This window comes from Podarcis filfolensis (assembly GCF_964270895.1).
Source record: "Podarcis filfolensis genome assembly, chromosome: 1".
NCBI classification, from domain to species: Eukaryota; Metazoa; Chordata; class Lepidosauria; order Squamata; family Lacertidae; genus Podarcis; species Podarcis filfolensis.
The window spans coordinates 18,983,338-19,003,729 of NC_139604.1; the positions used below are offsets into that span (position 1 = coordinate 18,983,338).

The 20,392-nt window shown below is 43.9% G+C and overlaps 2 protein-coding genes across 4 annotated transcripts; both read left to right on the plus strand.

The window, feature by feature from the left end:
• Positions 1–16: 16 nt before the first annotated feature.
• PHOSPHO2 (phosphatase, orphan 2) lies at positions 17–7,455 on the plus strand. Of its 3 annotated transcripts, XM_083572955.1 has the most exons (4): positions 17–105; positions 2,791–2,921; positions 3,905–3,947; positions 4,900–7,455. In XM_083572955.1, exon 4 carries the CDS (start codon positions 4,921–4,923, stop codon positions 5,641–5,643), a length of 723 nt encoding a protein of 240 aa, XP_083429081.1. In that variant the 5' UTR covers positions 17–105; positions 2,791–2,921; positions 3,905–3,947; positions 4,900–4,920; the 3' UTR covers positions 5,644–7,455. The 3 variants fall into 3 exon arrangements, with proteins under 3 accessions (XP_083429081.1, XP_083429080.1, XP_083429079.1); XM_083572953.1 differs by lacking the exon at positions 17–105 and having other exon boundaries at positions 2,795–2,928; positions 3,911–3,947; XM_083572954.1 differs by lacking the exons at positions 17–105; positions 3,905–3,947 and having other exon boundaries at positions 2,789–2,921.
• A 2,705-nt stretch (positions 7,456–10,160) lies between these two features.
• KLHL23 (kelch like family member 23) lies at positions 10,161–20,162 on the plus strand. Its single transcript, XM_083629971.1, has 4 exons — positions 10,161–10,347; positions 13,765–14,979; positions 15,888–16,040; positions 17,769–20,162. Exons 2-4 carry the CDS (start codon positions 13,767–13,769, stop codon positions 18,113–18,115), a joined length of 1,713 nt encoding a protein of 570 aa, XP_083486097.1. The 5' UTR covers positions 10,161–10,347; positions 13,765–13,766; the 3' UTR covers positions 18,116–20,162.
• The last annotated feature ends 230 nt before the right edge of the window (positions 20,163–20,392 follow it).

A 20,392-nucleotide genomic window follows, 5' to 3' on the forward strand; every position in this document is an offset into this window, starting at 1 on the left:
ACGGCGGCGTCGGCCGGGAGGGAAGTGACGCGACGTTCTGAGGCGGCGGCGCCAGAGTTGTCCGCGCGCCGCTCACGTGACCCGGCTTCGAAGGAGACGTTGCAGGTCAGTGCGGCCGGGCGAGTCCAGCCGCTGCTGCTGAAGCAGCGGCAGCAGCGGTTGTTGTTGTTGTTTGCTGTTGCGGCTCTTTACCCCCCCCCCTCCTCGTGCGCGTGCGCGGCGCCCCCCTCCCGCCGCTCAGCCGGTCCCTCTGCCTCGTCCTCCGCGCTTCCGCCGGGCTCCGGCCCGCAGGCGGCCCGAAGCCGGAGGGAGACGACCCGGGTTGGGTGGATGTGGGGTGGCGGGGTGGGGAGGGGAAGAAGGGACGGGGACAGGGTCTCCCCCGCAGGCTTTCCCCCTTTTTTTGCCGTGTGTGGGACTCCGATGATGTGGGACTCTTGTGTCCAGGGCAGCTGTTTATCAGCTCCATCTGGTACACAGGCTGAGACCCTACCTGCCTGCGGACTGTCTCGCCAGAGTGGTGCATGCTCTGGTTATCCCTTGCTTGGACCACTGCAATGCACTCTACGTGGGGCTACCTTTGAAGGTGACCCAGAAACTACAACTAATCCAGAATGCAGCAGCTAGACTGGTGACTGGGAGCAGCCCCCCGAGACCATATAACACCGGTCTTGAAAGACCTACACTGGCTCCCAGTATGTTTCCGAGCACAATTGGAAGTGTTGGTGCTGACCTTTAAAGCCCTAAATGGCCTCGGTCCAGTATACCTGAAGGAGCATCTCCACCCCCATCATTCTGCCCGGACACTGAGGTCCAGCTCCAAGGGCCTTATGGTGGTTCCCTCATTGCGAGAAGTGAGGTTACAGGGAACCAGACAGAGGGCCTTCTCGGTAGTGGCACCTGCCCTGTGGAACGCCCTCCCACCAGATGTCAAAGAGAAAAATAACTACCAAATTTTTAGAAGACATCTGAAGGCAGCCCTGTTTAGGGAAGCTTTTAATGTTTAATAGGTTATTGTACTTTAGTGGTTTTTTGGAAGTCGCCTAGAGTGGCTGGGGAAACCCAGCCAGATGGGCGGGGTATAAATAATAAATTATTATTATTATTATTATGCAATGAAGGCGCTCGGTGCTGGTCTGCCCAATTATTATAGAGAGGTGGAAGGGACCCCCGAGGGTCATCCAGCCCAACCCCACTGCTCCAGCCAAGCATCCAACGTCTGCTTTAAAAAAAACTCCAAGGAAGGAGAGTGTTCCACTGTCGGGACAGCTCTTGCTGTCAGAAAGTTCTTCTTGATGTCCTAATGTTTTTTATTTTTATTTTTTACTTATTAAATTTGCATATCACCCTATACCAGCGAAGGGACGCGGGTGGCACTGTGGGTTAAACCACAGAGCCTAGGACTTGCCGATCAGAAGGTTGGCGGTTCGAATCCCCACGACGGAGTGAGCTCCCGTTGCTCGGTCCCAGCTCCTGCCAACCTAGCAGTTTGAAAGCACGTCAAAGTGCAAGGAGATAAATAGGTACCGATCCGGCAGGAAGGTAAACGCCGTTTCCATGCACTGCTCTGGTTCGCCAGAAGCGGCTTAATCATGCTTGCCACATGACCTGGAAGCTGTATGCCGGCTCCCTTGGCCAGTAAAGTGAGATGAGTGCCGCAACCCCAGAGTCTTGTCACAACTGGACCTAATGGTCAGGGGTCCCTTTACCTTTACCCTATACTGGCAGTTTTCCTTTCTTTGTAATTTGAAGCCATTGGTACTGGAGCAGGAGAAAACCATCTTGTTCCCTCTTCCATGTGACAGCCCTTGAGATAGTTGGAGGTGGCTGTCCCATATCTCCTCTCTGCTTATCCAACCTGCACATACCCAGCTCCCTCAACCCTTCCTCACAAGGCTTGGTTTCCAGACCCTCGATCATCTCAGTTGCCCTCCTCTGCACACGTTCCAGCTTGTCAACGTCCTTAAATTGTGGTTGCCCAGTACTGGACACAGTATTCCAGGTGTGGTCTGACCAAGGCAGAATAGAGCGGGACTATGACTTCCCTTGATTGGAACACTATACAGCCTAGAATAGCATTAGCTTTTCTTGCTGCTGCATCACACTGTTGACTCAGGTTCACCTTGTGGTCTGCTAAGACCCCTAGATCCTTTTCACATGCACAACCGGCAAGCCAGGTGTTCTCCATCTTATATTTGTGCAGTGGATTATTCCTGCCCAAGTGCAGAACCTATTGAAATTCATTTTCTTAGTTTTGGCCCAGTTCTCCAATCTGTTAAGGTCCTCTTGAATCCCAATACTGCCTTCAGCGGCATTGGCTACCACTCCCAGTTTGGTGTCAGCTGCAAACTTTTATGGGCATCCTTTCAATACCTTCATCCAAGTTGTTTATAAAGATGTTGAACAACAACAGGCCCAGGAGATAACCCTGCAGCACCCCACTTGTCACTTTTTTCCAGGATGATGAGGAACCATTAGTGAGCACTCTCTCGGATCCCATCAGGCAACCAGCTACAAATCCACCTAACAGTTTCTTCACCTTGCTCATACTTTACCAGCTTCTTTGCAAGAATAACATGAGGGACTTTGTCCACAGCCTTACTGAATTGTGCCTTCCCTTAAAAAATAATAATCAAAAAGTGTGCAAGTCAATGTATGTTGTAAATATTATGAATACGACTCAGCTGTTGGGGAGCTGAGAAAGCAGTAACTGCCTTTATAGGCTTAAATATACACATGTATGCTCTCACCTGAATTTCCTTGGCTCTTCTTTCCTCTCTTCCTAACTAGATCTGTGGCGGCAGCGATGGAAAGCTCCAGACGGCAGCTTGCTTGGGAACTGCTGGGAGGGAGCTGAATAGTGGAGCAGGTTACCAGACTTTTTCTGTCTCCTGTTGTTTCTTCCTTCCCCTCAGGACAAGGTAAATAGTGTTCTAATGTTGAGCACTGACCCAAACTGTCTGCTGCTTAGGAAGAGCAGGGCTGCCAGCTGAATGAAGAACTGTACTGTACATGCCAGAGGCCTGTCAACTGCTTGCCCTCACAGCAAAATGTTTATCCCTAAATGCAAGTGTCATTTGCTGCAGAGATTGCAAGGAGTTTGGGGGGCTGAGGATGTTTACATGCAGTTTATGTTGATAAACAGGGAATGGGAAGTAAGGTTAAGTCACTTCCCTGTTTGTTGCCTGTGTCCAGTACTTTTCTTTGGCTATATATATATATGAGGTGCCGCTACTCATCTCTTTATAAAAGTGCTGCGCATCTGAGCACACAATGATTGCAAAAAAAGAAGTGACTGACTCCATATAGGTGAGCACTGTCACAAAAACCCCTCTACCTGTGTCTAAAGAACGCAAAAGCGGTTCAGAGTCTAGCGTGGATCATCTTACTTTATGCAATTGTGTGAATGCATATTTATTTTCTTGATCTGTTCTTGTCTCGCACTGTCTCCAAATTATTCATGTTCAACCAAGCAGTGCTTCGTAATGGTTCTGCTGGGATGAAAAGCAAGATTCTAAGCAAGTTGGCTCAAAGATTCAAAGATAACTACTACTGACAATGTGCTTAGAATTGCAGCCCGATAATCTTTCAATGAAAACTGAAGCGTTGCCAAAGTTCTGCTTTGTGTTTATGTATTAAGTCAATAGCTGGCACAATATTTATGTGCATGTTTATATTCATACCCTGCTTTTAAGCCAAAATTGACTCCCAAAGTGACTTCCAATTAAGTACAATATAATTAATGACATGTTAGTATGGAAGGTGCACTTCTTCCAGCTCCTGGCATTTGATGTCATAATCCCATCTGAAAGCAGCCCCTCTAATCTACTACTAGGGTCTTCTGACACTTAGATATACAATTTGTATAATTTTGTCATTACATTATGTTATTTTGTCTAAATAGAAAAAGAAGTTGGGATCACATTCTTTGTGTTGGACTTGTACTGGTGAGTCCTGGGTTCAAAACCTCAGTCTTCTCACTATAGCCATTATCTCAAAACCTACTCTATCTCCCGAGGTTATTGTGAAGATAAAATAGGAGTGTCACCTTGAGCTCCTTAGAGATAGACTAGGATGATAATGTAAGTAGTCTTGTGTCTCTTTATGTACAGATATTACAAAGGGATCTGCATTCATATTGGGGGGAAACTGCTTTTTGTCTGACACCCTCCAATGAATTCAGATTTCAAACATCAGTGTTGGCCAGTGAGTACCACTGTGTTGTTTCACTATTAGATTATCCACCTTTTGTGATGTACACCTGGCATTGCAACATGCATGTGTGCATATTTGTGTGTGTCCACTTCAGGTCTAGACTGACCTGCTTGAAACATAACAAACTGTGCTTTATTGTTATGAGCACAATCTGCAGTGATGCTTGACCTCTATCCTCCTTTTTCATCTCCCCTCACACAAGAGGGGAGGAGCTTAAAACCTGAGAATCTGATTTGTAATAAACTGCAGTTTGCTGTTTCATTCAACTGCACCAAACTATAGCTTGCTATCAGACTTTTATCTGAAACCTATAAGGCAAGAATGGGGAACCTATGGCCTCGAGATTCACCAGACTACAGTTCCTGTCATCCCTGACCGTTGGCCTTGTTAGCTGGGGCTGAAAGGAACTGGAATCCAACATCAGCTGAAGGGTCAAAAATTCCCCACACCTGCTATAGGGTATGGTAAATAATTGCATATTCCAAACGGGTTTCATATCATAGGATACTGTAGATTGTAATACAGTACTTTCAAAAGCACACTTGAATACTGCCACACACAACCTGATTTCTGAATGAGAGACAGTATTTTTTTCAGGCATAATTCCATTTCTAAGATCATGGTCAGACTGTAATATAATACAGTAATAGCATACTTAAGCAAATAATTCTTTCTTATTTCCAGGTTTATATTTATCCAACAACAATGAAGGTTCTTCTGGTTTTTGATTTTGACCATACAGTTGTAGATGAAAACAGTGATACTTGGATTGTGAAATGTGCACCAGCTTCCAAGCTTCCTGATGAAATTAAAAATTCCTATCGAAAAGGATACTGGACAGAATATATGGGCAGAGTCTTCCGATACCTGGGGGACATTGGCATAAGAGAAGATGAGATGAAAAGAACTATGACAGCAATCCCTTTTACTACAGGAATGAAAGAGCTGATAGATTTTATTGGCAAGCACAAAGACTTTTTTGACTGCATAATTATATCAGATTCCAATGCAATATTTATTGATTGGATTTTAAAAGCTGCTGATGTATCTCAAGTATTTGATGAAGTGTTTACAAATCCTGCAAGTTTCAATGACTGTGGCTCTCTCACTGTGCAGAATTGTCACGCTCATGATTGTGCAAAGTGTCCTATTAACCTCTGCAAGAGAAAAGTCTTGGAAGAATTCTTAGAACATTTAAAGCCCAAGGTGAAATACTCACAAGTTATATATATAGGCGACGGTGGGAATGACCTGTGCCCAGTAATGTGTTTGAAAAAAAGCGATGTTGTTATGCCAAGACAAGGGTATATGTTGGAGAGCTTGATTTCGCAGTTGTCTCAGAATCTTGTTCCCGTGGAGGCATCGGTTGTCGTCTGGTCATCTGGATTTGAGATCCTGGCCTACTTAGACGTACTTACAAAAGGATAGAACTAATTAATACTGGCAAATGGGTGGTGCTCTCTGAATCTTCTCACAGCAGAATCGTTTCTTTATGAATGTTAGGGGGGGAAATAACACTTTGTTTATGCTACTTTGATTCATTGTCTTCCCTTGTGCAAACTCGGTGGGGTGAGGTTCCTGAGAAAGGAGGGAAATTCTTAAAAGAAGCAGCAGGTTCCGAAGGTTGCAGTTCTGTAGACACTTACCAGCAAGTCCCGTTGAACTCTAGAGGGCTTACTTCTGAGTAGACATGTATAGGATTGCACTGGAAGTCATTGTTAAATATAATTGCCATGTAATAGCTATGTTACATGAGATAAGCTGTCAGCAGGGTATGTTTTATGAGATATAGAAACTGTTTCCCTCTAATTATCTGATGGAGAGGAGAAATGCAGCCAGAGCTATAGCTAACACTGCACTGTTGTGCCTCGGTGCTACGTTCAGCAACAGCTATCCATTTAAGATAATATGATAGGTATCCCTATGAGCTAACTTTTAAAAGGTTGTTAATATCATGTGGGATGTGGCTTTGACTTCTCGTCTTGTGAACATCCCTCACCCGGAGCCCCTTGCAGCCATTATAATTCAGCTGCTATTTGCAAGAAACGTAGAACTTCCACACTGTATGTGAGTAACAAGCCATTTCTGTATAACCTTCTGAAGCTCTTTTCTTGAGGGAGAGTTGCTTCCTTTAGCCACAAAATCAGCCTAGAAATGGGGGCTAATTTTGTCGCGCACACATCTCATCCCCACGCATCTCATCCCAGCGTGGCTCTTTTACATTATTTAGCAAACAGCCAGCATAATTCAGCATCAGCCACTAATCACAAAGTGAAAGTTGATACCATGTGTAGGCAGCATTAACAAGGAATAAATGTGAGCAACACTTGAAGGTTTTGTGTTGTCTGACTTCACGTGCCCATGCAGTGTCTGCTTTAATTGCATATGCCCTGTGAAGAAATTAAAAGAGATGATGGAATGATACCTGTACTCCTCGTAACAGGCAAAAAGGTGCTTCGTATTAATGCAGCCTTCCATGTTTGCTTGGAAGTAATTCTCGCTAATTTCAATAGGATTTACTTCCGTGTATGTGTGCATAGGATTGCAGCCTTAAAACAGAAGTCAGTTTTGCTAAAACGAGTGTCCTGTGTATGATAATGTTGGAAAGGAGAATGTATCGATCCAATTTTGATGCATCTTAATGAAAGTTCCTGTGACTGAGACACCATGTTTTGTACCTCTTTGTAATACCTCTGAGGATATTACCCAGGAGTTTGTGGTCCATCTTCCTATGACATTTTATTAGCATTAGAATGGTCTGTCTGAAATGAAAGGTTTGAAAAGTGGCATATATTGATAAACAGTATTGTGTTGACCCTTTTACCCTATCGTGAAAGGTGATTGTGTTAAAATGTTTTGCTTAATATGTGGAAAAAAATATTTAGATAAATTGGTTTTCCTTCCAGTTTTTGAAAGCATACACAAAGAGTAAAGAGCATAACTTGGTAGGCTTCCAGATTCTAGTAGTTTGGTGGCAAACATCCCTTTGATGAGTTTACTTAGCAATCTGCTAAAATTCAAATACTGAGGTACAGTGATTAGTGGATTTCCTTGAAGATCCATTTCTTGCCCAGTTGTTATTTTGTCTGCATACAATGTGCCTGCTGCAATTTTTGGAGTATGAATATTCTTTAAAAATAAGACAGATATAAATTTAATTTATCCTGTTTGTAGTTTTGTATTTAAGGATTCATGCTTATATAAAGAATACTTAATTAAATATTTTATTAAGTAACTACATTACAGTTTGAGGTCTTTTGCTTTAATGTAAAATCTTCCTGCAGTGGAAATAAACAGAAGCAACCTACATTTGTATAAACAGATCTGGTATTACAGAGATACTCAAGCGATTTTTGCACTCTTGACAGTGAAAGAACAAAAATACAATGGCAGTAATCCCACTGAATCAACTCTAATACAAATAACCTGTAACTGGTCTCAGTCAGCACCCCGAAACCCTTCTAAAATAACATTTCTACCTACTAAAAACTATGAAAATGTCAAGTTTTGCAGGGAAGGCGTTTCAAAGTTGTGCAGCCACAGAAAACGACTTGCTGCGAGTCATTGCCAAGCTGCTGCTAAGTTCTGGAAACATTAACCTATCCTTGCATGCTCCCTTTCCTTTTTAGAAAAAAAAAATTGCTCTGCTGTAGCACACTACTTTCAGTGTAAACTCCTTACATGAGAAGGTCATAGGAGAAGCGAATGTTTAGGTTCAGGATGTTACAGGAATTCTAAGGTCTCAAATATAGAATAAATGTTGATAATTGCACAAGGTAAACACACATACATAAGTACCGGTATATAAGCCAAATGTCTAAAATAGTATTGGAGAGCAATCCCAAAGCCATCTTGGCTTTCCTAAAGACTCTAAATATTTCCTCTGCCTCCTTAATCCCCCTTGCCTGCGAACAGATAGGCAGATAGCAATCTGGGGAAGTTCCTGAAGGGATTCCTCTCCTATATCTATGAACCTCCTTTGTATTAATTGTCATTGTTGGCCCAGATGCTCTGCATTGAGGGATGTCTGGTGGGCATCCTGATTGGCTGAAAGGCATAGTTAAAGCTATGGTATTCCCAGTATTGATGTATGGAAGTGAGAGCTGAACCATAAAGAAGGCTGATCGCAGAAGAATTGATGCTTTTGAATTATGGTGCTGGAGGAGACTCTTGAGTCCCATGGACTGCAAGAAGATCAAACCTTCTTAAGGAAATCAGCCCTGAGTGCTCACTGGAAGGACAGATCCTGAAGCTGAGGCTCCAATACTTTGGCCACCTCATGAGAAGAGAAGACTCCCTGGAAAAGACCCTGATGCTGGGAAAGACTGAGGGCACAAGGAGAAGGGGACGACAGAGGACGAGAAGGTTGGATAGTGTTCTCCTCTTTCACCCTCATTAAAAGCTTCTTTAATTCCTCCTCACTTTCTGCCACCAAGGTTGTATCATCTGCATATCTGAGGTTGTTGATATTTCTTCCAGCAATCTTAATTCCGGCTTGGGATTCATCCAGCCCAGCCTTTCGCATGATGAATTCTACATATAAGTCAAATAAGTAGGGAGACAATATACAGCCTTGTCGTACTCCTTTCCCAATTTTGAACCAATCAGTTGTTCCATATCCAGTTCTAACTGTAGCTTCTTGTCCCACATAGAGATTTCTCAGGAGACAGATGAGGTGATCAGGCACACCCATTTCTTTAAGAATTTGCCATAGTTTGCTGTGGTCGACACAGTCAAAGGCTTTTGCATAGTCAATGAAAAAGAAGTAGATGTCTTTCTGGAACTCTCTTGCTTTCTCCATAATCCAGCACATGTTTGCAATTTGGTCTCTGGTTCCTCTGCCTCTTCGAAATCCAGCTTGCACTTGTGGGAGTTCTCGGTCCACTTACTGCTTAAGCCTGCCTTGTAGAATTTTAAGCATAACCTTGCTAGCGTCCGTTATTTGTAGGGCATAGGAATTCATTCATTTCCCCCCCAAAATATAGTCTGTCCCCCACAAGGTCTGAGGGACCCCCACAAGGTCTGAGGGACAGTGGACTGGCCCCCTGCTGAAAAAGTTTGCTGACTCCTGTTATATGTCCATCCGGCACTGCCACACACCCTTCAGGCCCCCTCAAGCCCCCAAGTCAGCCTGGGAAGCCTGTTGTTGTTTAGTTGTTTAGTCGTGTCCAACTCTTCGTGACCCCGTGGACCAGAGCACGCCAGGCACTCCTGTCTTCCACTGCCTCCTGCAGTTTGGTCAAACTAATGTTGGTAGCTTCGAGAACACTGTCCAACCATCTTGTCCTCTGTCATCCCCTTCTCCTTGTTCCTTCAATTTTTCCCAGCATCAGGGTCTTTTCCAGGGAGTCTTCTCTTCTCATGAGGTGGCCAAAGTACTGGAGTCTCAGCTTCAGGATCTGTCCTTCCAGTGAGCACTCAGGGCTGATTTCCTTCAGAATGGATAGGTATGATCTACTTGCAGTCCATGGGACTCTCAAGAGTCTCCTCCAGCACCAGAATTCAAAAGCCTGAGGCAGAAGCTATTAAAAGGACCTCGTTGCCTTCGGTCTCCAGGGAGCAGCGAGCGGACACCACCTCGCGGGGAGGAGGGAGAGGCAGCCGAGGCACCAAAATAGGAGCTGCTGCTGCTGCCGGTGCTTCTGCTGCTGCCGCCGTGCAGGCCATCTGCTCGCGGACAGCTTGGCAAGCGGCGCCTCTTCTTCCCAAAGATGGTCAAAGAAAGGGTCGCGCCGGGTGCCGCTGCCGCCGGGAGCCTGAGGAAAGCGCCGCCGCCTTTGGTTTCCCCCAAAAGATCCGCGGCCAACACTTCTGACCCGCGCACACTCGCGGGGGAATTGCAACCGGTCGCCCGGGGGCGCAGCAGCCGGCGCGCAGCGAGCCCATTTTTTTGCCGGTCCCCCTCGGTCGAGGCAGCAAGAGGCGAACTAGCGGGGTCTCTCCTCCATGCGCGCACAAGGGCCATCCTGAGGGGAGCGCGCGCTCCACGCGCAGCAGCCTGAGGCGATAGAAACGCGCGGCGAGGGGAGCCGCCTTTTGTCTCGCGCTTTTTTTCTCTTAATTTCGGGAAGCGGGCGCGCGCCTCCCCTCCTCCGCGCTCGCGCCGCCGCCGAGGTTGCGCGTGGAGAGCAGGTGGGTCTCCGCGCCGCGCGCCGCTGTGGGTTTGTTTGTGTGGGGCGAGGTGTCTCTGTCACGATACACGCGCGAGCGAGAGGGGTGTCTGTTTGGGTCGCGCTCTCGGCCTTTGGGAAATGTCTGAAGAGGCAGGCGACCACCTTCGCTCTCACCAAACCGAGCCCGTTTCCTATCCAAGGCAAGGCGGGGGCTTTTCCCCCTTTACTAGTCTTCTTCCCGAGCGCGCGGAACAAAACGCGGCAGACGCGTGACTTCGAATTGGCTCCCTTTTGTCTCGCTGCCGGTGCAGGACAAACTGCTGGCTTTTGTCTGCAGGCGCCGGTTTAGGTATAAGCTAAACAAGCTATAGCTTTTTGGGGGGCACCCCCAAAAATCACGAGTCTGTAAATTGTGCTTCTGAAGGAACTTTTTATTTCCAAATGCCAGTGTGTCTGCATTATTTTGTTATGAATAAAAAATAATTTTAAGTCAGAGCTTAATAATTATTTCACTATTAATATACTTCTTGTGTTTCACTATTAATATACTTCGTAATAAGAATAAGAATATATTCTTTATACCCTGCCCATCTGGCTAGGCTTCCCCAGCCACTCTGGGCGGCTTCCAACAAAATATTAAAATACAATAGTCTTCATTGCATCATCATCATCATCATCATCATCATCATCATCATAATTATTATTATTATTTATTTATACCCCGCCCATCTGGCTGGGTTTCCCCAGCCACTCTGGGCGACTTCCAAAAAACCACTAAAGTACAATAACCTATTAAACATTAAAAGCTTCCCTAAACAGGGCTGCCTTCAGATGTCTTCTAAAAGTTTGGTAGTTGTTGTTCTCTTTGACATCTGGTGGGAGGGCGTTCCACAGGACGGGCGCCACTACCAAGAAGGCCTTCTGCCTGGTTCCCTGTAACATAATTGTATTTTACTATTAATATACTTCTTAATTGTATTTCAGTTCAACAATGATTTTGATAAAATGCATATTTTGTTATGTGCAAATGGCTTCGGATACCTCTTAGGTCCGTAAATTACCATATAGCATATATTCAACACAAAAAAACAGCGACAATTTGTTGTTGACAAAGGGCAGCAGAGATATAAAGGGCCACATTACCTTCAGTAGCTTAGGGCCTCATCAAATCTAAATCTGGCCCTGGCAGGCGCTGTGCTTTTGAACGCGTGCATAGCAGCAGGAGCCCAGACTTTCCTGCGCTCTCGTGTGCGATGCTGCGTCCGGTGATCCGAAGGGAGAAGTTGCAATCCCACTTAATGGTGGAAGACGCCCCATTGAATCCAGTAGGTTACGCAGCTGCAAATAAAACGTTCCGAGGGTGCTGTAAAGTTGCATTGTACAAATGTGACACTAGATGGCGATGGTGAGCTATGGAAAATTCAATACTGTATATGTTTTTCAAATCGTTTTTTTTTTTTTAAAAAAAAAAGCTTTTAATAATTTATTATTTATACCTCGCCCATCTGGCTGGGACTCCCCAGCCACTCTGGATGGCTCCCAACAGAATATTAAAAACACCATCAAACATTAAAAACTTGCCTTCAGATGTCTTCTAAAAGTCAGATAGAATAAGAATAAATAAGAATTTTCACATCCTTTTTTATATGTGTCTCGATTCCACCTAGGACATACTTCCAAGTAAGCCTGTTTAATGTTGCGCTGTAAGTCCCATTACATTAAACGGGAGTCACTCCCTACTAGCCGTGCAATCCTACGACGCATGTCCACTCAGAAGTAAACCCCATTGTGTTGCATAGGTTTTACTTCTGGATAAGTGTGCTTAGGATTGCACTGATTCGTGTTTCATATGCTTTAAAAAAATTTAAAAATTCAATGATTGGTCACTGAACCGAATACAAGTTTTTGGAAACTGTGAAGTCAAAATTTTATTTTATTTCTATTTAACCATCCCATCTGGTGCCTGTTAATTGAGAGATGTATTGCTATATAAGTATGTTTGTTTATACAGTATATATTCTTTCTTTCAAGAGAAATAGAGCACTGTCTGAGGTAATTTGATGCTGTTCCATTGTTAAACAAGATGGTTAGTGCCTGATGTATCATACTTTGATATTTTGTTAATGTATATAAATTATTAAAAATGAAATAGTTTTAATCCAGACAGGTGGAGTTATGTGTTGAAATCCATGGGAGAGATTGGGGGGGGTCAAGGTAAGGATAAGGAGCTTGCTTAGGATTTGGGAGAGTACACAAGTTACATAATCAGAGTGATTTAACGTGATTAATTATTTCAGCAGCAGCATGCTTGCCAGAGCTGATGGGACCAGGGTGACTGGTTCTAGTACTTGCATGTACAGTGGTACCTCAGGTTAAGAACTTAATTCGTTCTGGAGGTCCATTCTTAACCTGAAACTGTTCTTAACCTGAGACACGACTTTAGCTAATGGGGCCTCCAGCTGCCGCCGCACGATTTCTGTTCTCATCCTGAAGTAAAGTTCTTAACCCGAGGTACTATTTCTGGGTTAGCGGCGTCTGTAACCTGAAGCGTATGTAACCTGAAGCGTCTGTAACCCAAGGTACCACTGTGCAACTTCCACTGAGTCAGGAGGGCCTTAAAATGATATTTCCAGGGAAATATTTATTTTAAAGTTTCTTTTCCTCAAGTATATTCTGTCTGCAGTCTTATATCAGTAGTACACTACTTTAACCTTCATGTGGGTATACACTTCTATCTAAAATATGGCAAGACATAGTGATGGTGTCCACAAAAGGCAATTTATACTGGAACTAGATAAAGAAGATGATTATGAGCCCATTCTTCCATAAGTGTGCATTTACTTATTTATACCTCATTTCCTTGTTGATACCTAACACTAGACTTAGCTCTTTGTATTCTATGCCTTATGGATTCTACCATATTGTGAGAGCCAGATCTGGATTTTCTTATACCTTCTCCTTTTTGGGGTACTCTTGGTATGAGAAAATCTGGATTGAAGGAGAAGTGTGGGAGGACAGTGATTTGAAGGAGAGCATCATAGAGCATCACAGAGAATTAATAGAGATACAGGAAGCTTAATGTCTCCATTAAACAACAGTATGGATGAGCCCAAAATGAATACAGTGGTACCTCGGTTTGTGAACGTCTCAGAAGTCAAACGTTTTGAACACCAAAAACCTGGAAGTAAATGATTCCGTTTTTGAATGCACCTCAGATGTCAAACGGCTTCCAACGAGTTTTCAATTTTCTCTATTAAATTTGCAGACTGCCCTTTGCACCTCGGTTATCAAACGTTTCAGAACTTGGACGGTCTTCCAGAACAGATTATGTTCGAAAACCGAGGTGCCATGGTATATTAATTCAGTAGGGCTTACTTCTGAGTAAGCAGGCTCTACTATCTTCATTGCTTTACCATTTCTTGACATTTTATTGCAGTGATGGCATTGACTGAGCAGGAGGAATATACCTATATATACAGAGACAGCTCTCATCCTGTGGAGTTCTTGGATGCATTCAGAACATTCTACCTTGAAGGTGTATTCACTGATATTGCCCTTCAGTGTGCATCAGGCGTGGTTTTCCATTGCCATAAAGCTGTGCTAGCTGCTTGCAGCAACTATTTCAAGGCCATGTTCACCTCTGACATGAAAGAGAAGACTAAGAACCAGGTCAAACTTTCTGGGCTCAGTCCCACAATACTGGAATCCCTGGTGATTTACGCTTACACATCAGAGATTCAAATAACAAAGAGAAATGTCCAAAGCCTGCTCCAAGCAGCAGACCTCCTTCAGTTTGCCTCGGTGAAAAAAGCCTGTGAGCGGTTTCTGATACGGCACTTGGATGTCGACAACTGCCTGGGAATGCACTCCTTTGCAGAATACCACGTCTGCTCAGAGCTGGAGAAGGAATCTAGAAGGATATTGTTATCGAGATTTGATGAGGTGTGGGCACAGGAAGAATTTTTGGAAATCAGCAGCGAGAAGCTCCAGTTTATTCTCTCCAGAAAGAACCTCGGCCTTTGGAAAGAGGGGGCAGCCGTGGAACCCATTGTTAAGTGGATAGCCTACGACGTGGAAAAGAGAAGCGAGTGCATTTATGATCTGCTGAGCTGCCTCGAAGCCGATTTAGATGAAATGTATCTGAGGTCAGCTTTAAGCTTGCACAAGAAAAGCCGGCTGAATGAAAACAAGATCCGCTCTCTGATACACAACGCGCTGCGCCCCAACCCAAAAGCAGTTCCTACGAGGTCTACGGCTGTTATGTACGTGATTGGAGGGTACTACTGGCATCCTTTATCTGAGGTGCATGCATGGGATCCAGTCGCCAATGTCTGGATCCAGGGAGCTGACATGCCGGACCACGCGAGGGAAAGTTATGCAGTTGCTAGTCTGGGACCCAACATTTATGTGACAGGCGGCTATAGAACAGACAATATAGAATCCCTGGATGTCATGTGGATATACAACTGTGAAGCCGATGAATGGGTTGAAGGCTGCCCGATGCTTCATGCAAGGTACTACCACTGCGCAGTTACCTTGAGCGGCTGCATCTATGCTTTAGGGGGTTACAGAAAAGGGGCTCCAGCTGAAGAAGCAGAATTCTATGACCCTTTAAAAAAGACATGGGTCCCTATTGCAAACATGATTAAAGGTAAGTGGAATATTGCGTGCTTATTCGTATTTTCGCATGTGTCTTTTAAAAAAAATCAATGAATATTTTTCCCCTCTCCCCTAGGATACACAATTTATTTTTTTGTTCAAGCTTTTAAAAGACAGCCTGATCAGCCTTCTGCCCATGAAAAGAAATGTGTGAGATGCAATTGCTTGAGTGAAGAAACATTGTCAGTTGCATTTTTTACTTAGAATTTATGTTTGGCTATTACAACAGAATTTCTGCTCCAACGCAATCTTACAATAAGTTTGTTCTGGTATAAGTTTTCGGGTGCATGCACACTTCTTCAGATACGTGCATGCACACGAAAGCTTATACCAGAACAAACTTAGTTGGTGCTACTGGACAATTTTAATTATTATTATTTTTATTTCTACTGTGTCATACCAACACCTGAATCTGCAATCTATCACTGTAGCTTAAGCTTCAAGTGCATTCATTGTGCTTATTAGCCGTTCATAACTCGTTATCAGGAACACATTTCTCTTAATGTTTTGGATATTATTGTCTTCTGTTAAATCATTTGAAGTTCTTGTGTTGCCTTCCTCAACAAATTTCAAATGAAAATATACAAACTTGTGCATTCTCACTTATAAGCTTGATCAGCAGAATATATTGCCATACCTACCTTGTTTCTTCTTAAGCACTGTGACCAAATGCACATATATAAAATTATTGGAAAGACTTCCAAGATAAACCAGAAAATGCCTTTAGTGTATTGTACAATTTATTATGAAATCATTTTAAATCTTGATTTTATAGTTCTGTATTTCTATACCATTGCTTATATATTGTACCATTATTTATATATTAGTTGTATTACTAACTTGATGGTGAATGTTACTCAGTTTTAAAGCTTTTTAACAATTTCAGTTTTTATTAATTAGGGGTTGGGAATGCCACAGCCTGTGTCTTGAATGAAGTTATCTATGTCACTGGAGGTCACTACGGTTATCGGGGAAGCTGCACTTACGACAAAGTTCAAAGTTACCACTCTAATATTAATGAATGGAATGTCATCACCACCAGTCCGTATCCAGGTAAGCTTTACTTCCGCTCGGTGGTTTGAATAATTGCCTTCCAAAAGCAGCAATTTGCCTGTTTTTCGTCCAAGAAAAGAAATATCTGCAGCTGCTCTGCTGATTTGCACCCACACGTTAACATTCAAAAGCTCACAGCCAGCTAGCAATACTAGGGCATTAACAGGCATTGTTGAGTAACCCACTTCCTTGCAGGGAGCCCACTGCTGACTCACAGAACCTGCTACTCCCCTTCCTTTGCTGTTTCTGCCTGTTCAGTTTTTCCCCAGTGCTTTTGTATTATGGCCCCCACACTCTGTTCCTGCTGTACTTCTACCATTTAGGTATTGTAGATTTGGAAGGTGTGGGAATGTTCAGGGAGGCAAGAGAGGATATATTGTTTAGTAATAATATCCTTCCTAACTTGCGCTAGCAAGTTCTATAATTTAGCAGAGTTTTAACATTCCCCTTTAAACGCACAGCGGGTAGCTGATTGCAAGCTTGTTTAAGCTTCTCACCATAGATTTCTGGTAAGATCCCTTCCTTCTCCATCTTCCTTTTGTTGCGTGAGCTGCCGTGACTGTCAGTCTGCAGTCACTGGGGTGAACCCCCCATATGGGGTAGATCCACATGTATATATACCTTTGTAACTAGGTCTGCCTTCAGGGATCCAACTATTAACTGATGATGTGAATAAACTACTTTTATATATCTTAAACAAGATTGTGGCGTGTTTATTCTTTTAAGAGGGAAATAAGGGATCTTACCAGGAATCTATACAGTGATACCTCTGGTTACGTACTTAATTTGTTCCGGAGGTCCATTCTTAACCTGAAACTGTTCTTAACCTGAAGCACCACTTTAGCTAATGGGGCCTCCCGCTGCTGCCGCACCGCCACTGCGCGATTTCTGTTCTCATCCTGAAGCAAAGTTCCTAACCCGAGGTACTATTTCTGGGTTAGCGGAGTCTGTAACCTGAAGCGTATGTAATCTGAAGCATATGTAATCCGAGGTACCACTGTACTGAGAAGCTTAAACAAGCCTGCAACCAGCTACCCGCAGTGCGTTTAAAGGGGAATGTTAAAACTCTGCTAAATTATAGAACTTGCTAGGGCAAGTTAAGGTAAAGGTAAAGGGACCCCTGACCATTAGGTCCAGTCGTGGCTGACTCTGGGGTTGCGGCGCTCATCTCACTTTATTGGCTGAGAGAGCCGGCGTACAGCTTCCGGGTCATGTGGCCAGCATGACTAAGCCGCTTCTGGCGAACCAGAGCAGCGCACGGAAACGCCATTTACCTTCCCGCCGGAGTGGTACCTATTTATCTACTTGCACTTTGAGGTGCTTTCGGACTGCTAGGTTGGCAGGAGCAGGGACCGAGCAATGGGAGCTCACCCCGTCGCGGGGATTCGAACCGCCGACCTTCTGATCGGCAAGTCCTAGGCTCTGTGGTTTAACCCACAGCGCCACCCACATCCCTTCAGCGCAAGTTAGGAAGGATATTAATAAACAATATATCCTCTCTTGCCTCCCTGAACATTCCCACAGAAGGGACCCTGTGGACCATCTAGTCCAGCCCCCTGCAATGCAGGTATACGGTATGCAGCTGTTCCATACGGGGACCGAACCTGCAACCTTGGCATTATCAGCGCCACGCTCTAACCAACTGAGCAATCCTGCTGCCTGCCCTTTTTCTTCCTTTTCTTCAAATGCTTATTCAGTGTTTTCCGGCACTCTCTGTTTTACCTGTAGAATATGGGCTGTGTTCCATTGCACTGGAGAACAAGCTGTACCTTGTGGGTGGACAATCGACGGTGACGGATTGCTATGACCCAGAGCAGAATGTGTGGAAACAGAAGGCTGATATGATAGAAAGGAGGATGGAGTGCGGCGCTGTCGTCATGAATGGATGCATCTATGTGACAGGGGGCTATTCCTCTTCCAAAGGGTCGTATTTGCAGAACATTGAGAAGTACGATCCTGAATGCGATACATGGGCAATTGTGGGGAATCTCCCCAGTTCTATGCGTTCGCATGGCTGTGTCTGCCTGTACAGTGTGCTAGAGGTTGAAAATGCCACTTATGGGACAAGGAACTAATAATATAAGGGAGCCCAAAAGTAGAGGAAGGTGACCCGCCACCTAATGATGGCACTTAGCCTATGGTATTCAGGCACTATGGAACACTACTCCGTTTGGCTTTTATTGACACTAAGCCTAGTGCATCAACTCCAGTTAAGCTCCAATATTGTTGATATAAGGGCTACCACCTCTTTTGTTACTACTGTTCTCTGCCCTACAAGCAATGTGAATGTTTGGTTGCTGCCAGAGCCAGATCTGATTAACTGTTGGGGGGTTAGGGCAGGCATAGGCAAACTCCGGCCCTCCAGGTGTTTGGGACTACAATTCCCACCATCCCTAGCTAACAGTGGTCAGGGATGATGGGAATTGTAGTCCCAAACATCTGGAGGGCCAGAGTTTGCCTATGCCTGGGTTAGGGTTTTATATTTCTAAAGGGAGGACAAACATTGGCTTTTGTGTGTGTGTGTGAACCAAGTTATTTTTTGCACCAAATAAGGTCTTAAAGCCCATGTTAAGCAGGGATGAGGAGGAGCCTTTAACCTTCCATATATTGCTAAACTCCAAGTCTCATCAGCATGACTGATGGTCATGGATGATAGGTGCTGTAGTCCAAGGCATCTGGGAGAGGTTCTCCATCTCTGGTATAACATCTCCATTTTATCTCAGGACCATAGCAAACTGCAGACTTGGGATTCTCATAATACCCAGCACAATCCCCCCTTTTTCCCCACTCTGCCCTTGACATTTGGAAAGTTGTTTGGCTTTACGTACAAGCTCTGTAAGGGTTGAACTCAGCAGGTTGGTCACTATTTTGTGATATTTTTAATCGGTCCTAAAATAGTTATTGTGCTACTGTTGCTTTTGGATTTTTGTCCGAGAGACAGACACCACTGCCTACAATTTATGTCTAATCAATAGGTGGCATCTACGCTACAGTTGACCTCCCTTATTAATTTTATGGTACTACTGTGCTGCCGTTGTGTATGAACGGGACAATAGCTATCAAAATAAAATATAGGTGGGGTGTGTGGAAATGAGCACAACTCCCTAATTTTAGGGTCATACGAGGTTAGGCAGTGGTACTTTCTTGGATCTGACTGGGCAGAAGACCTCGCTTTCTGTACATTACCTGACTCACTACCCTATAAATTTGAACAATGTGCTTTTCAAATGCATTTTGGACTAGAAATGTTTCGTTTATCTTTCACAGTTGTAAAACTACTTTTGCATATCATGTTTGTGTTTCAGAATGACGATCTAAAAAGGGCTTTTTGAGAATGTAAACAATTGAATTTGTGGTCTAGGCCACTGACGATAACCAGCTGCTTATAAAACATTGCCTCCTTTTCTTTCTTTGGCTTACATAGCACCAAATGCTAAGCCAAACTATGCATTACCATGAACAAGCAAGTGTGCAACTAAAAAGTCATGGCCACTTCACTCTTACCCTGGTCCTGCAGCTACCATGCTACAGACACCTATACCATGGTTTGACTTAGCATTACATGTAACCCTGAGTTCATGGTTTGTCTTCCCTGATAAGTCAAGCACAAACCTTGGGGACAGCTCATTGCGGAGCTTTGAGCAAGACAAACCACGTGTCCAGGTTTGCCTGTAATGCTAATGGATTGGCTCCTGGCAGCATGGCAACCACAGGAATGGAGAGGGTGAGGAGCAAAGCAGTCACAATAATTTTAAGAATTACTATTTGGATTTTAGTTCAAAAGTACCAGCACTGTAATATCACTTCAGTACTTTTCTTATTTCCAAAAAAGTTGCTTCACCAGCACAATGATAGCAAATACTAAGAAAAGGAGCCCACCTGTAACAGTTTCAGGATGACAATGCAGGAGACATCAGCATAAATGTTTACAAACTGCGAGTGCCACTGTTCCAGTCACGACTTCAGAGTTATTACTATACCTGGAACATTATTATTTATGGAAGCGGAAAAGGATTAGAATGTAGAGCTTTCAGGTTCTTGTTACAATTGTATTTGTTGTTGTTGTCTATATTTAATTTATATTTAATTCACGTTAAGTATGTTGTGCATTTGATAAAAATTTGTAAAGTGTGATTTACTTTTAGGAGTAAACAAAATGCTGCACTGTTTTCTAAATTGTAAAGAATACACTACTTGAAACCCTTTTTCAAGATGTGCTCATTAACTTTGGGGAAAAACAAAAGACTAATCTAATATCTTATACCACTGAAAACACAGCCAACCTCAACTTTTGCAGGGTTTGCATTTTGGGTCATCGCTCGCTTCCGTGAAATCGTGTGCAATTGAAAAAG

Coding starts and splice junctions, on each gene's coding strand:
- KLHL23 (XM_083629971.1), top strand. CDS start 13,767: ATGGCATTGACTGAGCAGGAGGAATATACCTATATATACAGAGACAGC. Junction 14,980..15,887: donor TATTGCAAACATGATTAAAG/GTAAGTGGAATA, acceptor TTTATTAATTAG/GGGTTGGGAATGCCACAGCC. Junction 16,041..17,768: donor CACCACCAGTCCGTATCCAG/GTAAGCTTTACT, acceptor TTTTACCTGTAG/AATATGGGCTGTGTTCCATT.
- PHOSPHO2 (XM_083572955.1), top strand. CDS start 4,921: ATGAAGGTTCTTCTGGTTTTTGATTTTGACCATACAGTTGTAGATGAA.